General features: G+C 38.9%; 3 protein-coding genes across 4 annotated transcripts in view; 1 reads left to right on the top strand and 2 right to left on the bottom strand.

Annotated features, from left to right (window-relative positions):
* Nucleotides 1–3,956: 3,956 nt before the first annotated feature.
* On the bottom strand, nt 3,957–13,941 carry si:dkey-71l1.1 (uncharacterized protein LOC569883 homolog). 2 transcript variants are annotated; one of them, XM_017699955.2, is made up of 10 exons: nt 13,773–13,941; nt 11,928–12,127; nt 11,586–11,653; nt 10,350–10,442; nt 9,483–9,584; nt 9,284–9,389; nt 7,613–7,735; nt 6,434–6,510; nt 6,244–6,346; nt 3,957–5,416 (listed from the first exon to the last, which is right to left on the bottom strand). In XM_017699955.2, exons 2-10 carry the CDS (start codon nt 12,070–12,072, stop codon nt 5,277–5,279), a joined length of 957 nt encoding a protein of 318 aa, XP_017555444.1. In that variant the 5' UTR covers nt 12,073–12,127; nt 13,773–13,941; the 3' UTR covers nt 3,957–5,276. The 2 variants fall into 2 exon arrangements, with proteins under 2 accessions (XP_017555444.1, XP_037389084.1); XM_037533187.1 differs by lacking the exons at nt 11,586–11,653; nt 13,773–13,941 and having other exon boundaries at nt 11,928–12,125.
* A 317-nt stretch (nt 13,942–14,258) lies between these two features.
* On the top strand, nt 14,259–16,606 carry ufc1 (ubiquitin-fold modifier conjugating enzyme 1). The gene is made up of 6 exons (XM_017697496.2): nt 14,259–14,554; nt 14,827–14,894; nt 14,989–15,052; nt 15,134–15,210; nt 15,294–15,384; nt 16,152–16,606. The coding sequence occupies exons 1-6, from the start codon at nt 14,432–14,434 to the stop codon at nt 16,230–16,232; spliced, it is 504 nt and encodes a 167-aa protein (XP_017552985.1). The 5' UTR covers nt 14,259–14,431; the 3' UTR covers nt 16,233–16,606.
* Nucleotides 16,607–19,656: 3,050 nt separating this feature from the next.
* LOC108427389 (grass carp reovirus (GCRV)-induced gene 2p) overlaps nt 19,657–20,391 on the bottom strand; it is a 3,185-nt gene continuing 2,450 nt past the window's right edge. The window contains exon 2 of the mRNA XM_017697483.2: nt 19,657–20,391. This exon is cut by the window's right edge and continues 2,073 nt beyond it. The gene's annotated coding sequence lies outside the window, so the exon portion shown is untranslated.

Genomic DNA, 20,391 nt, shown 5'->3' with positions numbered 1-20,391 from the left:
TTCCTCCCTCATCTATGCTTTGGTCAGCAAACCTGCCCACCAACCTGCAATACATATAAAAAAGCAGTTATAAGCTGTCATTAATGTCGTAATTCGCCTTTAATGAAGATGCTAAAAGTAGGGTCAGCGGGGATCTCTGTGAGTCAATCAGACTATGCCAGGTCACACAAACAAAAGACCTGCCTGCATGTTCTCTTTAGCCTTGGCACTTCTCCTGAAAACACAACAGGGAAACAGGAACTTCTTGTCAGTTTGGGTGCGAGCTCACCTGGTCGCATTGTCACGCACCTGCATATGTGCATAGTGGTGTGCTTTCATTGCCACCCTTATGTCTAGATCCTGAATTATGAGCTTAGAAGTGTACTTTGTTTCTATCACTGCGAATGTTAGTGTCACTGAGAGTGGGACTGAAGGGGTTCATTCCAAAATGCTGTGTATCCTTTGGTAACAATTTTGAACAGAATAGTTGACGTATAATGGAAAGCACATTTTTATTTCTCTAATAAAGGTGGCATTAATCATTATATAGCACTGAGATCTGGTGTATGGGTAAAGCCGACTTCCAACAATGTATATCATGGAAAAAAGGTGGTCTGTTAAACATTTTGGTACAAATCCCTTCCCTTTTTCTCTGGTGCTTTTCAAAGTATGGTTCTTAAAGATCTGTTTTAATGAATGAGATGTGTGAGTCTGAGTAACCTTTTTTAAGTTTAAAGATCCTCAACTTAATATAAAGGTTCTAAACCAGTTAAAGATTTTTCCTACACTTTCAAAAAAGGTTCTTCAATGTTTTTTTAGTAAAGGCAATTGCTGTATTTTGGACCATGAGTTACAGATAGAATCATTTCATGCTTAAAATTTTCTTTATACGGTGAAATAGTTCTTCAGATTGATGGAGAACATGTTGTACATGGTTCTATATAGAACATTTTCGGAATTGGTTCTTTATAGCATCCAGAAGGGTTCTTCTATTGTTACATGTTTGACATCATAACAGCAGCAGAACCCTTTTTGGTGCTATATGAAGCCATTTTTTAAAAGGTTCTGTATAGAACCATATACAGGGTGTTCAAAAAAATGTAACGTCATTTGAGATGTGAATATCTGAGTAACTACAAGTCCTGGGCAAACGAAATTAAATAGGCTTCATGTTGAACAATACAAGATCTAGTTCTCAAAATCTGAACAAGAAATTCAGAGGGATGTAGATTTAATAAGTTGATTGACGATATATTCCGACACTTCTGGTCGTCCAGATCCCTTTGCCCTGCACAGACAGCCTTCCTCTTTGACTTTTTTTGTGCCATGTCCAAATCTGCCTTCTTGCTGGTTGAATTCTCTCGTAAATGCATGCTGCACACTCTTGCTTGACTGTGTTCGAGCATATTCTAACACACAAAATGCCTTTTCATGTCTAGTGAACGCCGTTCTTCAACCTGAAAACAAAACATTAAAAATTAAACTTGGTTAGTTTTTACACCGTTTGTTCAAATTTGAGATCATCTGAGGGAGAATTGGCTATTTTATTAGACTACAAAATGATGTCAGTTTTTTGGGACACCCTGTACAGCACATTCTCCATCAATTTGAAGAACCAATTCACCATGCAAAGAACCATTCACGCATGAAATGGTTCTATATGGAAACTCTTGGTTCTAAATAGAGCCATTGCTTTTACGAAAGAACACCTAACGAACCACCTTTTTAAACTGCGCAGACCACTGAAGTCATCCTGTCATTACGTATTTGTTGCCATTCCCAAGTGAGAAACTCCAGATCTAAGCTGGATTTCTCTATGATAAAGATAAATAGGATGTTTGGATGTTTGCTGGCATCACGGTACACATTTTTAAAATCTGAAATCCACTAAATCCTCTGAACTACAACATAGTAAAAGAGTATAAATAAGAATTTTACTACATACTTAAAAAGATGGCTCTTCAAGGGTTCTTTAATGAAGATTTTTTTTATCTAGAACCATGAACACTCAAAGAACCCTTTGCATGATGAAAGGGTTCTTTGCATCTTGAAAGGATGAAGAATGTGCTGTAGATGCTTCTGTTTTTAAATAGGTTCTACGTAGCACCAAAAAGGGTTCTGCTATTGTCACAACCTGGTATCCTAACAATATCTTTTTGGTGCAATATAGACCCCTTTTCAAAAAGGAACTACACATAACCATCTACAGCACATTCTCCATCAATCTGAAGAACCAGCTAAGATGCAAAGAATCTTTCAATTATGCAAAGCGTTCTTTTGAGTGTTCATTGTTCTGTATAGAACCATTTTCTTCAGTAAAACCCTTGAAAAAACATCTTTTTAAGATGTACATGTGAGTTAAGACTGTTGGACACAAATTGACCTCATAGGACAGGAAGGTACACTAAAGAACCCAGAATAAACCAGCAAGCTTTGTCAAATTTGATAGTTAAGTTGCTTTGATAATGCTAGAGTACATTAGGAGAAGCTGGTGTTATTATAGAAGAGTTTGAATAGTAGACGTACTTTTACATCATTGCAGTGTAAAGAAATGTTAGCTTGTTATTAGTACAGATGTAACGACACTCAAGATTTTTACTTCTTAACAACCTCAATATTCAGTGTATTCTATTGATAATTCCATTATTTCACAAGTCTGACACACTGTATTTACTGTTGTGTCATGAATGAATCCACAAAGGCAGATTTAACTATTGATCTAAATTAGAGTGATAGATGAGAGTTGTTACAGTGGGGAAAAAAAGTATTTAGTCAGTCACCAATTGTGCAAGTTCTCCCACTTAAAAAGATGAGAGATGAGAGGGCGCGTCTGAAGTTTGCTAGAGAGCATTTGGATGTTCTGGAAGAGTATTGGGAGAATGTCATATGGTCAGATGAAACCAAAGAGTTTGGTACAAACACAACTCGTCGTGTTTGGAGGAGAGTGAATGCTGAGTTGCATCCAAAGAACAAAGAAGACTGGTCCGTGTACATGAAAGAATGAATGGGGCCATGAACTGTAAGATTTTGAGTGCAAACCTCCTTCCATCAGCAAGGGCATTGAAGATGAAACGAGTCTTTCAGCATGACAATGATACCAAGCACACTGACAGGGCAACAAAGGAATGGCTACGTAACAAGCATTTCAAGGTCCTGGAGTGGCCTAGCTAGTCTCCAGATCTCAAACCCATAGAAAACCTTTGGAGGGAGTTGAAAGTCCGTGTTGCCCGCCGACAGCCCCAAAACATCACTGCTCTAGAGGAGATCTGCATGGAGGAATGGGCCAACATACCAGCAGCGGTGTGTGCCAAACTTGTAAAGACTTACAGAAAACGTTTGACCTCTGTCATTCCCAACAAAGGATATATAACAAAGTATTGAGATGAGCTTTTGTTATTGACCAAATACTTTTTTTTCCACCATTATTTGCAAATAAATTCTTTAAAAATCAGACAATGTGATTTTCTGAATTTTTTTTTCCTCATTTTGTCTCTCATAGTTGAGGTCTACCTATGATGTTAATTACAGGCCTCTCTCATCTTTTTAAGTGGTAGAACTTGCACAATTGGTGACTAAATACTTTTTTTCTCCACTGTATAGCTAAGTGATGCCCACTCAGTGTACAGGGTCCATGCTGCATCAGGGTTCTGTTGGAATTGTTCTTCTTTTCTCTTTTACCAGCTGTGGCCTGGAAGTTTGAGACCCCTGCCTATTTGTCTCCCTGTACAGCACTTTGTGAGAGTGTGTTAACAAGGACACAGTGTCACTGATATAAAGCACCACGACCATGATGCACCAACAGCTATGTTAGTGCTAATGGTGCCCCATTATGGAGAGTCTTTATCCTGCTAAACATGAGTGAGTGAGTGAGTTACAAGCCTGGTTTACGGGGGCTCTCGCATTTGAAAGTTTATATATATAAAAAAAAAGTTTAATGGGAAACATCAGAAGCACTTGAAGCAGGATTGAATCTCAGCATAGAAATAAATATTTTAATTTTATTAAGTTAAAATAAAATCTCAGTTGAACAAGCACATCACAAAGTAGCGCCACACTTTGGGACAGGCTGGTCATGGTGAAATGGTCAAGTGACGCAAACGCTAGCCAACAGCAGCGCTACAAAAAGTGCGGGTAAAAAAAACGCAGCTTAAATAAATAAATACATAAATAAACACAATGATCAGTGCATGTTAAAATTCATTCATATGGCTATCCTGATTTCTTTGATATAAAGATTTCCTGATTTTTTGATATTCTGCCTCAGAACCAGCCTGTAACATCTCACTTCCCTTAAATCCTATTCTTCAAAGAATTGCAACAAGATGACTGAATAAATATTCCTTTCTAACTGAGAAGTGACCTTCAAGACTGTCTTAATGTAAAGCAAGGCATATACCATGTTCTTGTTTATTCTTCAGAATAAACTGGCATGACTGGCCATAAACCCAACAAAGACATGAACGAAAAAATAATTAAGTTATTTATGATTCACTTGAGAAGAATGGAAAGCTGCCATGTCTCAACTTCAAATTTAACTTCTTTATGACTTTTGATGCTTGAAGTCTAATTTATGACTTATCTTTACCATATACTATAATGGTCTAATCATTTTAGTTGTCATTGCTGAGTTTTCATCAATAACATACATTGACCATCTTGGTTCTTTGTACATTTTAAATGTACAGTGCAAAATAATCTCAAGTTAAAGGACCATAAGATCCTATAATATCGATTCCAGAACATAAACAAGTTATTTGCGTGCAAATATTCCTTCCTAGCATAGCATACATAAAGACTTAACAGAATGTGTTTGGATTAAGCTTATTTCTTATTTCTATATTTAGTCCAAGACTAAATGTGGAACCTTCTTCTTTTGCTCCAGATCTAGTCCAAAACTACCAAAGCTACATGGGAAAAGTATGCATGTATTATGTGGTTCTTCTTGTTCCCGCAAAAGGTCCATAAATATTCTCTTACTGTGTTTTAGAAATTCACTGTTCAGTGTGTTTCAGGGTCACTGAACTCAAGAAGTCTTCAAGGTGTGAGTGACAAAACTGTCAATCATAATCAAGGTCAGCACCAACATGGAAGTGTTTGGATTGCTGCTGTTATTCCACTGGGAATGGAAACGTTCCATCTGTTCCTGCATGCCATGAAAAGATATAGAAGTCCAGAAGGGCCAATGGGGCTTAGATTTAGCCATAATCTGTGATGCGCCCAAGTCTCTGGACAGACCTGAGAGGAGGTTTCTGGAGGAACGTTCTGGCGCAGCACAGGACGCGGTCAGATGCTGAGATTTAGCCCACGTTTACCCCCAGGCCCACCTGCAGCTTGTCTCCTCTATGGTTGACGAAGGCGCCCATGATTAAGGTGGCAGGAAGCGGACAGAGACGCTTTTCAAGAACGCCTCCAATGATGCACCGGCTGTCCAACATACCTAAGAGCAATACGTCACATATAAGTGAGTTTTAAATGCATTCTATCAAAGCTCCTGCTGCATGTTTGGACACGCTTTACAGAAAACTGGCAAAAATCCCATTCAAACCTGGTGTGAAATTAAAATTAAAACTAATTAATACACAATTAGGATTGTATAGGTAACCATTCAAAACTGTATCAACTCTTTAGAGACCTTTGTGTGGCTTATAATTTTTTTGTTGAGATCAAAGGATATCCTCAAACTAAGGGTGACCAATGTGATATGTTTAATAGTTTTCCGTTTATCACTATCATGATAAAATTGTCACAATATGCTTTTCTGAGCATATCGTAGATACATCAGTACAAGTGAGCATAATTAGGCCTGTTTATTTGAATTTAGCAGCATAGGTTGCAAAACATTTAATAAAAATTACTGCAGTTGTAGGTTTATTATTATGTTGATTATAGCAGTTTTATATCTGGCAATACAGCTTTTATTTTGTCTGTTTCAACTTACAAATTTCAAAAAACTAAATATGGTAATTGTGTACTGTGAAAATGCCTTTAAGTATCATGATGCAAACTTTTTGCCATATCGCCCACCCTTACCTCAAACTATCACCAAGTAGATCAGGGATACCCTCAGCCATTACATACTGTAGGTATTTTGACAAAAAATACAGTTACAGTTTTTCAGTGGGCTGAATGGGATTTCTGCCATTTTTGGCAGTGTTCTGTAAAGCTTGTCCAATCCTGGAACATTAGGTACTACAAAATTCATCTGTGGTTGGAGCATGGATCTGTCAATTCAAGTTCTGTTCATAAGATGCCGGAGATTCTTACCTCTGAAGGTCATATTGGCTTCAGGTAACTCCATTTGGTAACCAAAGGAGAACGTGGTCTCCTGGGTTCTGGTGCTGGCCTCAAACTCCACTCCGACTTGGATCTGGGATGAATAATTTGGATGATTATAACAGTGCTACACTATACAGATAAAATTCACAGCCATAAAAACAGTCAGACATTTCCATACCTGCTTGTTGGCTCTATGATAATAGCTTGCATGGGCACCTCCTTTACCTGCATTTACAGTGGCCACCCAGTTGGGCCCTGGAATAAACCAAGAAGAGATCTCTCAGTGAACTGCTTCCCAGCCCTGGTCCTGGAGTACCTCTTTGAGCTCTCCTACTGCGACCGACAAACCCATTTCAACTCATGAAGGTCTTGTTCTTAACTGCTTAGTTGGATTAGATTAGATGTGCTGGGAGCAGGGCAAACAACAAAATTTGCAGGAAAGGGAATAATCCAGTTATTTACAACCCAAATTGACCTGTGACCATCTGCCTTCTGAGCTTTTACATGTAATGTTGATGTAAATGGTTGTAAATCTGAAAACCATGCATGTTCTTTTGGTACTATTACGCCTAGAAAAGCATTTACCTGCATGTTTTTTAAAAATCTGTCTTAAGGCCAAAAGCTCATCTCAAAACAAATCCGAAACAATGTCTCAGCCATCAGACAATATATCTGTAACAATTACAAGTACAGTCAAATTACATGTTTTGTTGTTTTTCTAACTAAAAATAAGTCAACACATCCTCTACAGAGAATGCATGTAAAAATGGCATTTCTCTGCAAATGTTAGTGCACAATTTGTACAAATTTTCATTTTAATTACTTTCATAATTATTAAGTCAATGCATATCAGAAAAAATATGTATAACATGTGCCATAACTTTGACATTTAAATAGACATTTAACCAAATGTAATTTTAAATATGATAATGTTGATTATTTGTAAAAAATAAAATGTAATTTATACGGATCTTATTGACTGTTGTGCAAAAATGTCGGCTAGTTTATGTTGTGTTCATATTTCATGTCAATGTAAAACATTTCACTTTTCAGTCATATTGACCTCAAAATGGACTGTCCTGAGGCTGGACGGTCTACAAGACCGTCAATACGGCAGTGCGTAGCATTCACCGGGCTTCACGTGTGCGAGAACTGAGAACGAGTGATTAACTCTGTGTGCTGTTTACTCAGAGGCATTTTCAAATGATGCTTTAAAACTTCACTTTGAATATCAACAAGACATGTCATTTGACCAGGGGTGCACAAACCTTTGCATATGACTGTAATAACTTTCAGTAAAGAAGCTTTAAGGGCATTCAAACGCTTCAAAAGCATACAGTCTGATCTGCTCCCTTACCTGAGTATTGGCCAGCAAGGGTGAGGATACCACCTTCTTCGGCTCGCCCTCTGTGGTACACCAACTCCCCACCAAGAACCAGCTGTGGAGAGACACTCTGGAGGAAGTGCGCCACCATGATAACTTTCCCAAAAGAAACAAGGACATATCCATATTTCAGAAAACAACCCAGATGATAACAATAAGATTTATTATTATTTATCGGATTCTTTCTCAAAGCATCTTAATTATTGAGCAGAACTGCTTACAGAGTGATTAATCTGAGCTGACCAATTAAATCGGTACAAACACAACACTTAGAATAATATTTTGTTTAAAGTCAGTTATGTAATGTCCATTTTACAGTAATATTTCGGACCTGCTGGGACAAACTTTCAAAATTCTGTATTAAAAAAACAGTTTTGTAATTTTGTATGGTTGCTTGAATTAAATACATTTAATTTTTTTTTCGATGTAAATCCATGATGTGTCCTGCCAGGCCTCTAACCATGATTTTCTGAAGAGCACTGCACATAAAATTCTCCGCCAAAAAAGGTGAAAACTAACCATTAATAAAGTCAGAGCGGAATGTGGGGTCAGCTACTGAAAATCTGAAAAATGCATACAGACTAAATGTCAGTGTTTCTTGGCATCAGTGTTGAGAAGAATAACAAAAGCACTCCCTTGACAAACTAGGTTGTCAGGTTACTACTGTGTTAAGACCTTACTTAAGCAACTTTTTGTCTATGATCACAGGTACAATTTTACTGAAAACATCCTTTCACTTCATAGACATTTGAACATGAATTTACTGCCTATTTATTTTGCCAAGCAACAGAGCGCCTAAGGAAATATGGCAAGACTTCTATGTGGTTTTACGTACCACATAATTATTTTTATAACCTCTCTTTATCCGTCACCATGCAATAGACTGTTTTTGTTACTGTGCCTTCAAGATTTACATATGTAAATAAGATCTCTGGTCTCTGTATCTGGGATGAAATATATGGAACAAACAGTTTGGTTGAAATCCTCAAGTATGATGGAAAAAAAACTTCAGCCATTGATTTCGGATTGATGGATCCTTTCGTAGGGCTGCAATGATACACGTGCTTTTCACAACCATCGCAATTTCAAAATAGGCTGTTTTTACAGCTTAGGTTCCATATATGGACCATAGGAACCAGGAAATATATGGAACATTTTGAAATGTTTACTACTTCAAAATCTAAGATGTATAATCCATTTTAGATGTATAATCTACGGTAAAATCCAGCTTTTATCATCAAAAAACACGTTTTTTTTACCTAAAAGGTTTTGATATTGTAAGTAAACATTATTAAAGTTTCAAAAGGTGCTACTCACTATTCAGTCCATACAGGCCATATGTGTACAAGCAGCTTGTTTTGAATCTGTTGATTTTTGGCGCATTTACATACATCTACCAATTCTGCCTATAGCAGTTTAGCCCCGCCCACTCACAGTGAAGTTGTAAGGAGTGTATCAGCCTGGCCTGCTTTTTAAACAGGACAAAGAGGGGTTGGAAAACACATATAAAATGAATTGCTGTTGCTGGCACCCACACAAACACCTTAACACAAAGAGCAAATGAAAAACAGTTTTTTCATGCTTTGAACGCTTTCAATGAAGGACTTTGAGAGGAACTTGTGAGTTCAGAGTAACTATATATACCCGATTCTCTAAGGACGTCGGGGTTGGCCATAGTGACAGCTGCCGTAAAGTCACTGCCCCTGTACTCCGTCTCAAACTGCCACGTGACAAACTGGGACTGCTGAGTCTGGAAAAGAATGTGCAGACAAAAGCAGCAGTAAATACGGCATTTAGTTACATCTGCCCTAAAACAGATTACATACGTTTCAAAGGCACGAACCTGAAATACCGCTTTGGCTCTTATTCTCTCAGTCAGGTGGAACAGAGAGTGCGCGTTCAGGCTGCCAGAAGAGTCCATTTCCCCAATAAGCATAGGTGAGCTCTGTGAGAGATGGCGTTTACAGTGATGTGAAAAATGGAATTTACGTCATACCCGTCTTGCCCCAAATGGAGTCAATCAGCTAAGACATGTTTGGTGTCTGAAGTGCGCTTCTTTAGCTTTGCACGGGAGGCTAATGTAGCTAAAATGTAATAGAAGCTTATAGTCCATCAATTAGCACCGATTTAATTGCATGCGTAAATCACACAGTCGCCTAATATTGGGTCAAGTTGTTAAGCGATCTAGAACAGACTTGCTTATGTCGTTTCTGACACTGCACAATGGATCTTATGTAAAAGTTTTGGCACCACTAGTCAATTGAAATATTTGTTTATCTTCTAAGTGAAAAGGGGGTGTCGTCTGTGGACAACCAGCTTCTACACTTGTTTGCACAAGGCATTTTATGATACATGTTGTTTTATTTTTCTAAACTCATAAATACATAAATTATGTACACTAAAATTGACAGAAAATGCCATAATGACACAAACATGTCATTTGAACTTTTACTTAAGATTGTACACTGGAATCTCTTTAAGCCTGGATTTTTGTCTCTCTATTCCAGGCATGTTAATTGTCATGGTATAAGCTTCTAGCTACATTACCTATCAGCTGCATTAGCTTTGTAGCTCTAGTCCTAAGTGCTTTAGTGCTTCAGACACCAAAGATGTCCTGACTGTCCTCAACTACATTTCTGGGAAGGTGAAACTTTTTTTTTGGAACATAACTATTCCAACGAAGAAGAGGTCAATAAAGAAAGAGACTCACTGTTTCTTTACTGTCAATGTCTGACTGCAGGTATTCAACGTGGAAGCGGTAATTTGATGGGGCAACAGCACTGAGGTGAAACGTATGGCTGACCTATATGAAAAAAGCACACACATGACAACATGCATGGACACCATAACTGCTCACAAACACTTTGATGCCAAACGTTTTGAGTAAAGTGAGATCAATTAAACTGCTAAGAAAGTTGGGGCAGTGATTAGTAAATTCTGTTTGAACTTCATTTAACTGAAAACAATAGAAAACTCAACATTTGACAATTACTTTATGAATTTTGGCTTTTGTTTTGTTCAATTTTTGTTTGATTTGTTACATTTATTCAGTACATATATCAGTACATTTAGCATATTTACCGCTGCGTTATATCACCTTTTCTTTGAACAACACGGAATCGTTTGGGGACTGAGGACGTCATTTAATCCAATTTTGGAAGCTGAATTTTTGGCCATTCTTGCCGAATCTTCTCCTGCGCAACCATACAGGGCCTTGATTGTCGTAAGTTTTCTCTTAAATTAGTTCTTGAGAAAGGTCCTAAGAAAAAATCTACATCAGATTCATGGCGTGTTCTTAAACCGCAGAACTGCTCGCTCCTTTGTTCTCTTGCGCATGTGTCGATTCTGTTATTCCCAAATAAATCCCAAATAAAAAAAACATTGGAGAACATCAGAATCTTTGTGAAAACTGTGTAAGTGGGTTTTAAGAAAATTGTCCTTAATAATGATTCATGAATGAAGTGTTCTCAAACTGATTTCTTCGGGCAAAGTGGCGAGACTCGACCCATCCTTGCTCAGGAAGGACTGGACATTTCCCGGATGCTCCTTTTTCATCCACACATAATTGCCTCAACTGTTGTTTTGAACATTTTACAACATTCTTGGTCTTAAAAAAAATTTTACAAGGTGCTGAAATTTACCAAAAAATGAAGTCAATTAGATAAAACATATTTAGTCCTTGAATTATTTAAATACAGGTCAAAGTGGATTTACAAATCACTGCTTTCTGCTTTTATCTGCATTTCACATACTGCACCAACTTTTTTGGAAATTGAGGTTTGCATGTTCTGTTCACCATCTTCAAATGATGCCTTCAAAAACATTTCTATCAGCATCGTGGCAGTAGTACTGGCATATGTGAGATCAAAGGAAATGCTACTGTTTATTTTATATATTTATACAAAGTTGAGAACCAGAATTAAATGTAAACAATGCAATAGCAAACCTTGAAAAAGCTGCTGAGTGTTTTGTTTATGATCATTTTTACTCCTTCAACCTGCTGTGGAAACACATCTAAACAGACACAGACAGTTTAAGGGTATGAATAATATTATACATTCAGATGATCTATAAAGTACTTTTTAGATTTACAGCATACCACAATGTAAAGAATTAAGAGGATAATTAAAAGTGATACAAATTAACACAAACATGTCTTGGCTGATTGACTATATTTGGTATAATCTGATGTTAATTAGATTTTCTTTATGCTGTTATATGAATATATAGATTATAACACTCCAGTCAAAATCGATCATTTCACATGGAACTTCTTTCTTTTTATCACCTTTGCAGTTACGGTGGAGGCCGTCAAAACTGCCTGGGTTTGGGAGCCGTCCATCCCTCTTGTCCCAGCGCGAAGGGGGCCTGTCCTGGGGGAAGGGGGAGTTCTGACGCCCTGGGCGAGATGACAAGGCCAGCACACTGCCCATGAGAACCAGAAAGCCAAAGTAGAGGGGCTTTTCCAACCTGATCTGGGCAACTTTACTGCAAAACAAGAGTTTCAAAGCTTATGTCTGTAACATATGGAATGCATCAGATAGCGTTCATTTGTATACATTAAGCCAGGGGCGAAACATAGTTGGTGATTCACCTGCTCCAACAAACCTGATTACATTTATCTGTTAATTGCCAGGTTAAGTGGGTGTGTTTGAGCAGGGAAACCTCCAAACTGTGCTGGAAACCGGACCTCCAGGACCAGAGTTGTGCATTAAGCACTGGGCCCAGGTGTCTTTACTGTACTGTTTTCTATGCCAAATACATAAGCAGTCAGTCTCAGCATCCATGAGACAACAAGCCTGCTTATCTTAAAGGGAAACTCCACCAAATTTCCAAATTCCCTGCGCAATTCAATGGTTGAGATGTAAACAGTCATTCAGAGTTGATATGACACTTATATGTTTACAGTGACTACAGTGCTGATAGGAACCAGTGGTTGCAATGTCTACAACACAAATACAGACACTTTCTTTACTCTCCAAAACAGCACGTGACCTTACTGTCTTCTGGGTTTCAACGTTGCAACGTTGATGATGCTAAAACAGTCATAAATTTACAAATGCAAGTTGTCTTTGGGGACTACTCCCTGTATGTACCTCTCCATCAACCAGTTTTAGTTCTATCATTAAAGGTACAGTGTGTAAGATATAGGTAAGACTAATGATTTCTTTAGCATATTATCACCTGTAACTATGCCCTTCATTTTTACATAAGAAGTGGGTCCACTACTAACAGAGGCTGGCATGCTGCACCGCCATGTTTCTACTGTTATCTAGAACGGACAAACCAAACACTAGCTCTGGAGAGTGGCTTTCGCATTTTTACGCTGTTGTGGCTGCTTGAATTTGGTGACGCTATAGCACCAGATGGAGGAAGAATCGGTGCTTGCTGCCGGTGCTGGCTAACCATCTTGTGTTGTAAGAAGTCTGAGAACCCAATTTTTGACAAACGGATGTTCATACTTATTTTTTTAGCACAAGAAAAAGCAAAGCAGGCTGAATCCTCATCATCAAAGAAGCTAAAACATGAAGAAGCAAAATGAAATGGGGACAGGCAACAGCAGGAAAGCTTGACAGTAGGTTCTACTACACGCTTGGAAAGGAAGGGGTGAAAAAAGGGTTGCAATCTGCAGCCTCACCACTAGATGCCACTCAATCCAACACACTGCACCTTTAAATGATGTCTCAGACATCATTCAGTGTATTCATGACCATTTGCTGTGAGGTAGTTTTTATAGATGTCTGGTTCCTATCACCGCCACTGTGAACAATTGTTCACTCTGTAATTTTCTCTAAAATATGGCATTTCACATCAAATGACTCTGAATGACTTTGTTCACATTTTAAAGATTTAATTATGCGTATTTTAAAAAAAAAACGGCGGAATTACTCTTTAATGTGCCCCCATTACACCTGAATCCATCCTATACAGAAATAATGCCCAATTTAAAAGGAGTGGCCGTAAGGAAACATTGCTACTGAATGACAACAACGCTTACGAATTAAAAACGAGTCGTTGGGCTATAATGTATGAACTGTCAACACATCCATGAAACAGTGACACCACCATTCCCTGATAATAGCTCGAAGGTCGGTGCTCATGCACTCTGAACTGGAATAATGCAATTACTCACTCTGCGTCAACCCGAGCTGGAACACCACTGTCTGAAACATCAATACAGGGAACATTTATTAAGCTTAAAACGCCAGTGAAGCCTAGATCAGCCCATTAACTCACGCAAAGTGAATCAGTTTTGAAAGGATGCTGAGAGATGACAGCTTTGTGATACGCAACGGTGCAGCCAGCTGTTACGTCCGGACAGAATGGCTGCATCTCGAATTGCTCCTTAATCCCTACTTAGTGGACTAGACGAGCTGTGAAATTTTGACTTTAACTTGATTTCTTCACCAAAACAATGAGCTCTAAGTCCAGTGCGAAATCGGCTGAATCCCAAATCGCCCTAATTAGACATATCATCCACTGTTTGGCTGTATGCGCCACTATTTAAGACATAGTGCACTACGTAGGGCTCAGCGTGCCATTTGGGATCCAGCCAGTACAGTGGGGAAACAAGCGCTGAACATGGTTCCGTTTGGGCTGGAGAAATGCGCTTGAAGAAAGTCTGTTAGTTTTCGGTGGTGGCCGTGATCCTAAAATAGCTCAGTATTTCGTCGAAAGTCGTTTTCCATTTTCCTGGTTTAAAAATGTCCACTTTTTAACACGACTGCTTGGATTTAAAGTGCACTCTGACGTCAGTGGGTGACGTGACGTAGCCAAGCTAGTGCTAGCAACATGGCAGATGAAGCCACTAGGAAAATAGTTTCGGAAATACCGCTATTGAAAACCAATTCTGGACCCAGAGACAAAGAGCTATGGGTGCAGAGACTTCGAGAGGAATATCTGGCCCTTATCAAAGTAAGAATATGTTCAAAAACTGTACTGTGTTTCGTTCAGTTGAGTCGCACCTCTTGGTTTTTGATAGCTAGGGAGCTAACGTTACGTGTCACTTCGCTAATGTCTGGCTATTCATGGACAAATCTTAGTAAATAATACTGAAATGTGAGGTCTGAAGACCTAATCAGCATCACCATTTCCCAGGCGATGTCTTTTTTTATATGTAATTGTTCATTTCAGAGCTTTGGTTGAGTCATTCTGTGAACCGAAACTCCGTGTTTTGTGCTTTGCAGTATGTTGAGAATAATAAGGCAGCCGACAACGACTGGTTCCGTCTGGAGTCCAACAAAGAGGGGACGAGGTAACTTAAGCCAAGGTGGATTCAGAGTTTATACTTGTCCATTTAAAGCTAGGTTAGTAGCCTGATCCTTAACCATCTTTGTCATAACGCTTAGGTGGTTTGGAAAATGCTGGTTCATCCACGAGCTTCTCAAGTATGAATTTGACATGGAATTTGATGTAAGTTAAGCTTAAAAAGATTAAAATCATAATTCATATAGGCCTTATTTGGTAATGTTCTTCTGTAACATAACGTTACAGATTCCTGTCACATATCCAGCTACAGCACCTGAAGTAGCAATTCCTGAACTAGATGGGAAGACGGCCAAAATGTACAGGTTGGTTTGCCACTGCTTCTTTTTCCATTTTCAACATATAGAGGAAAAAGTATTTTACCTCTTGTATTTCTTTGTCTTAAAAGGGGTGGTAAGATCTGCTTGACGGATCACTTCAAACCACTTTGGGCCAGAAACGTGCCAAAATTTGGCTTGGCTCATCTCATGGCCCTAGGGGTAAGTAACCAGATGTGCTAACAATGAATGGAATATAGTAGTCATCAATTAACATGACGTTATTTGTTTACACCAATGAGCTAAAACATTATGACCACCCACAGAAGTGCACGTCTGGAATATACAATCACAGAGCATCTACATCTACACTCGTTTCCCATTTTATCAGCTCTATTTACATATAGCTCCACAGACTGTAGTGCATTTGTTTCTCTGCACACTCTGTTAGCCCCCTTTCACCCTGTTCTTCGATGGTCAGGGTGTTATTTGGGTGGTGGGTCATTCTTAGCACTGCTGTGACACTGACGTGGTGGTGCCGTGTTAGTGTGCGTTACACTGATCCGAGTGGGTGATGTGCCACCCAAAATAGTTTTTCTTCTACATCAGGTACCACCTATCTATTCACTGTTGCAGACCAGGTACACTCCATCATGGCAGTGGTATTCCCCAGTGACCTCTTTCATCAGGCGCCCTGCCACACTGCACACATTGTTCAGGAGTGGTCCTGGGGTAATTTTCTTTTTAACCGGTGCTACTCTGATTTTATTTCAGGATCATCAGCTCCTAGTTTTGAAAAGACCATGTGCGGCACAAACACCTGGTTCCTTAGAAAATACCACCAGCTAATAGCTCACACATCCTTATTTTGTTGCGGGCTGGATGCGAGAGACTTATCACTCAAGAAACATACAAATTTGTTACAGATGATTTGAGTTAAAATCCAGTAATTTTCATTGTAAAATTACCTGTTATCTCTTTTTCCTCAGCTTGGACCTTGGCTTGCTGTGGAGATACCTGACCTCATCTCTAAGGGCTTAATACAACACAAAGACCAGCAGAGCAGTTGAAAAGGGATCCCACACTTTGCCTAAAAGTTAAAAGAAAAAAAAAACAGTGTTCTTAACATGCTAGCCCCAAACCACCTAAGGGGCCGCCTTAAAGGCATTTCCTCTTTCTGTTGACAAGGACTCGTGCAAATGATGTCTTCAGATATGCCCCCCACACATACTGTACGGCTTACTGTGCGGTTGGTCTGAGCATATAAGGCTTGTAGGAGCAGTTGTGGAATATAATTTGTCATCAGTAAAGAATCTGTGCGTCCGATTATGGGACCATAATCTAAGCACTTTTCTGTTGAAAATGTATAGCATCTATTAATTTATATGTGTCATTATCATCTCTAAAATGCTGACAACAGATTAAACAACTCACGCAGTCATAATTGTGTTGGTGTCTTTGAATATGTAGGTATCTCGCTAGCTTAGAAATGAATGAATGAATGCCATTGCACTGTGGTTAGTGCCTGTTTGATGCTGGCACATGGCATGAAATGACAGAATGACTAAAAACCTTAGGAGATTTGTTACTAAATAAAATCTGGAACCTATCTTGTGTGGGTTCCCTTAGTGGCTGTTTTTTGCCTTTCCCCACTTACAGGCTGCACTGTGAAGACAGAAAGACTGAACCTGAACAAAAAACTGGAAGGCTTGTGATGTGAACACATCCTGAGAAGCTTCACAGAGGCCTTGAACGCTACTGCAGCACCACTTACAGGCAGTACTGTGAGCTGTCAAGGCAGAAAAACTGGACCTGAGCAAAAAAAAAACTGGAAGGCTTGTGATGTGAACGTGTGCATGGAGTGTATGTTACTTTATTCAATTCTGCAATGTGGAGTATAATGAAGAAGTAAACAACTGCAGTTTGAGTTTTGACCTAAGGTCTGAGCCACATTATAACTTTACCTTTTTAAACAACTCAGAGTTTTCCCAGCAGTATTTCCAAGAAAGGGAGAGATCCGTGTTGGTAGAGGCCGACACTAATCACACAGAGCTTCTGCTTTTTAAACCTTACATTATTTACAAGGTGATTTCACCTTTGTTGCTTCCTAAATAGTTTTACAGATATGGTAATGACATATTTTGGTAAAAATTCACCCAGTTTTCCATTTACCTCAAATGTAGTCAATCAGCCGAGACATATTTTGTGTCTGAGGTTCACCTTAGTTTAGTGTTAAACTGGAACTACAATGCTAATGTGGCTAACATAATGGAATCTTACACCATACCATTTAGCGTCATGCAAACTACGTACCTAAATCACCTCACACATTAAACCAAAACTGAGCTGTTAAATAATCTCAAATAGAGTTACTTAGTCTCAAACAGACCAGACTTGCTCATACAACTCCCATAAACAATTAGCATACCATGCTAATGTGGTATAAGCTTCCTATACATGTTAGCCCTGTAGCTAGGATGTCCCTGGATTGTCCAGGTTTTCGGTTGCCTGTGAAGGAAAGATATAATTCCACTCCAGGAGACACAATGTCCAGAATTTCAAGTCCAGTGTTTCTTGTGAAGTTTAAACAGGTTCTTTTCATCCAAACCATTTGTATACAAAGAATATGTTTTCCTGCTAGAGAAAAAGAATAGACTAGCATGGCTAGTTACCAGCAAAAGTAGCATATGATGTGTTTTGGATGCTGGTATGCTAGTCAGGAGAAATGGAAGTTGATAAGCTGATCACCAGGAAAACCTATGCATTCATATGTTGTGTTTTGACACTGGCATACTGGACAACTAGCATGACCATACTGGGGTAGCCAGCTAATCCAGGATGGACCAGCATTTTTCAGTAGGGTAGTTCAGATTACCCTCAATGTAGGGACAGTTGTTTGGCCAAGGTGCACCATTGACATGTTTAGGCAAAAGGTGGCACTTTAATACGATAACTGAGAAGATTAGGTTCATTAGCTCAACTCTCATCTGTCAATTTTAGATTGCATTGTGACCACAGCTACGTCATGCCAGTGATGGAAGGTCCAAGAATTTTACAGAGCTGAGCAATGCTCAGGGCAAAGGTAAAGAAGCAAATATTGCACACCAAAGTGGCTGCGAAAAGGGAAAACGGTGTAGATTTGACATTACAATGAGCTCGTCTTCATTTAGAATGGCTACATTTGTCTTCAGTGTGCGGGAGGTGTGAGAGTGGTACGCAAGTGAGAACATAACAAATCCCCTGTCATATGCAGTCATCAAAACTGGAACCTTGCAAGGATGAGCAAGCTGACCATACTGCAGATCTAAGAATAGAATACTCCACCTCCTCTCAACTCCCACAGTCTTGAAAACGTGTCTGAAACAATATAAAATGGGTGCGACATTGGTGGCTCTTCTTTATCATCTGCCCCATTGCCAACAGATCATGTTGACTACACAGCGACTGTTTGAATGTGGCCTTCTGGTCTTCCTACATTCTACCACAGTGGCAGCATTTTGAACGTCAGAACTTACAACAACATGCTATGATGCACATTGTCAATCTAGTCAATTTCAAACCAGCGGCACAAAAAAACAGCGTTAACGTCTGGCAGCGGAGGCCTCCGCCCATCCTCTTCTTCCCCAAATTAAAAACTCTTCAAATCTACATGTTTCACAGGACATATGTATCATAAAAAATGGTGAATATACCCAAAAGGTAACGGTTTTGCATGTATGTGATTTGATTGTAATCCTGCTGGTAATCACCCTGTTTTATAATGTATCTGTAATCTGATTACTGTCTTTTTTACTGTAACTATAACAAATTAGTCACTTTCTTTTGTTCTGTTACTAGCCAATCTTGTGTAACTGTTAGTGTCCCGTCATAATTTGCATTTATTTGGTTGAAAACCAAAATATTGCCAAAATGCAGCATCCATTTTACTCTCTAGAATTAGAATTAACAACCATTTGTCACGGTGTTTGCACACTGTGAAATTAGACCTCTGCATTTAACCCATCCGTGCAGTGAAACACCCACGTACATGTACACTAGGGGGCAGTGAGCACACTTGCCCAGAACAGTGGGCACCCAGGGAGGAATTGGGGGTTAGGTGCCTTGCCCAAGGGCACTTCAGTCATGGACTGTCAGCCAAGGGGATCAAACCGGCGACCTTCTGGTCATAGGGCTGGTTCCCTAACCACCAACCCACGACTGCCCCCTACCAGAGAGTAGATCTCATCTGCCAGAGTTTTGTCCTGTCATTTACATATTTCCCAGATTTTTTTGCCAGACTTGTTATAACCTGCCAAATGTGTTATAATCTTTGCAAGTGGTTTGAAGTGTGTATCTGTGCAGTAAATTAATCAGTAATATTTAGTTTTTATAGGCTGTAATTAAGTGTAATATTTGCTATTGTGTACAAGTGGCACAAAAAACTGAACAAAAGAGTGAAAATTTGCATAATACCAGCAGTTATTGAAATAACTGCTATCAATTATCAACCACAGGCTACTGTTTAACCTTAATATATGTAACCATATTTCTCACTCTTTGGATGCTTATGATACACAGATGAAGTGAAACTAAAGTACTAATCTATATCAAACACAGGCATTTTCTCAAATTTATATTTATTTCAGAAACCTAAACAGATAAAAATACATTTGTGGCTTCATAGCAAGATCAATATATTGTTGCTGTCATCTGATTTTATTTATTTCGATTTTATTTTTGACACCATTTCAAAACCCCAGATATTATAATGAATGGATCAATAGGAATGATCCATAAATGATTTTGAATAAGATCTTTTCACAATTAATGTTTTTCCCCCCTTTATAAACACATTTGGAAATATGAGGTTTTGTTACAACAGCAAAAATATGAGTTTATTTCAAGGCAGTTTTCCCACAGTGTTTCCCTGAGAAAATAATGACATTGAATGCAATAATACAGTAGAAATCATTGTCATGCATATTGTGTAACCTGAAGATGATACTCAGGTCATTTGATTCTTCAGCAACCGGTAAACAATCCAAATCACAGCAGAGTAGGTGCATAAAAATTCAGCCAGCCAGCACTGCTATGTCCTCAGGCAAGGCACTTAGTCCAGTTGGGATTCAAAGGTGCTGCAATACAGCTGACCCTGTGTTCTGCCCTCTTGTCTAAATGTCTTCAGTACACTTATCTATCTTGTATCTACACTTATGAGCCATTTTATCAGCTACACATACCACATAGGTG

This window comes from Pygocentrus nattereri, chromosome 23 (assembly GCF_015220715.1).
Source record: "Pygocentrus nattereri isolate fPygNat1 chromosome 23, fPygNat1.pri, whole genome shotgun sequence".
NCBI classification, from domain to species: Eukaryota; Metazoa; Chordata; class Actinopteri; order Characiformes; family Serrasalmidae; genus Pygocentrus; species Pygocentrus nattereri.
This window is presented reverse-complemented; position numbering and strand designations above follow the sequence as displayed.

Excerpts from the sequence above, each read along its gene's own strand:
- si:dkey-71l1.1 (XM_017699955.2), bottom strand. The coding sequence starts at position 12,072 with ATGGGCAGTGTGCTGGCCTTGTCATCTCGCCCAGGGCGTCAGAACTCC. Across the intron at positions 10,443-11,585 it reads CACTCAGCAGCTTTTTCAAG|GTCAGCCATACGTTTCACCT; the intron begins GTTTGCTATTGC and ends TTTTTCATATAG. Across the intron at positions 5,417-6,243 it reads AGCCAATATGACCTTCAGAG|GTATGTTGGACAGCCGGTGC; the intron begins GTAAGAATCTCC and ends TATTGCTCTTAG.
- ufc1 (XM_017697496.2), top strand. The coding sequence starts at position 14,432 with ATGGCAGATGAAGCCACTAGGAAAATAGTTTCGGAAATACCGCTATTG. Across the intron at positions 14,555-14,826 it reads AATATCTGGCCCTTATCAAA|TATGTTGAGAATAATAAGGC; the intron begins GTAAGAATATGT and ends TGTGCTTTGCAG. Across the intron at positions 15,211-15,293 it reads AAGACGGCCAAAATGTACAG|GGGTGGTAAGATCTGCTTGA; the intron begins GTTGGTTTGCCA and ends TTGTCTTAAAAG.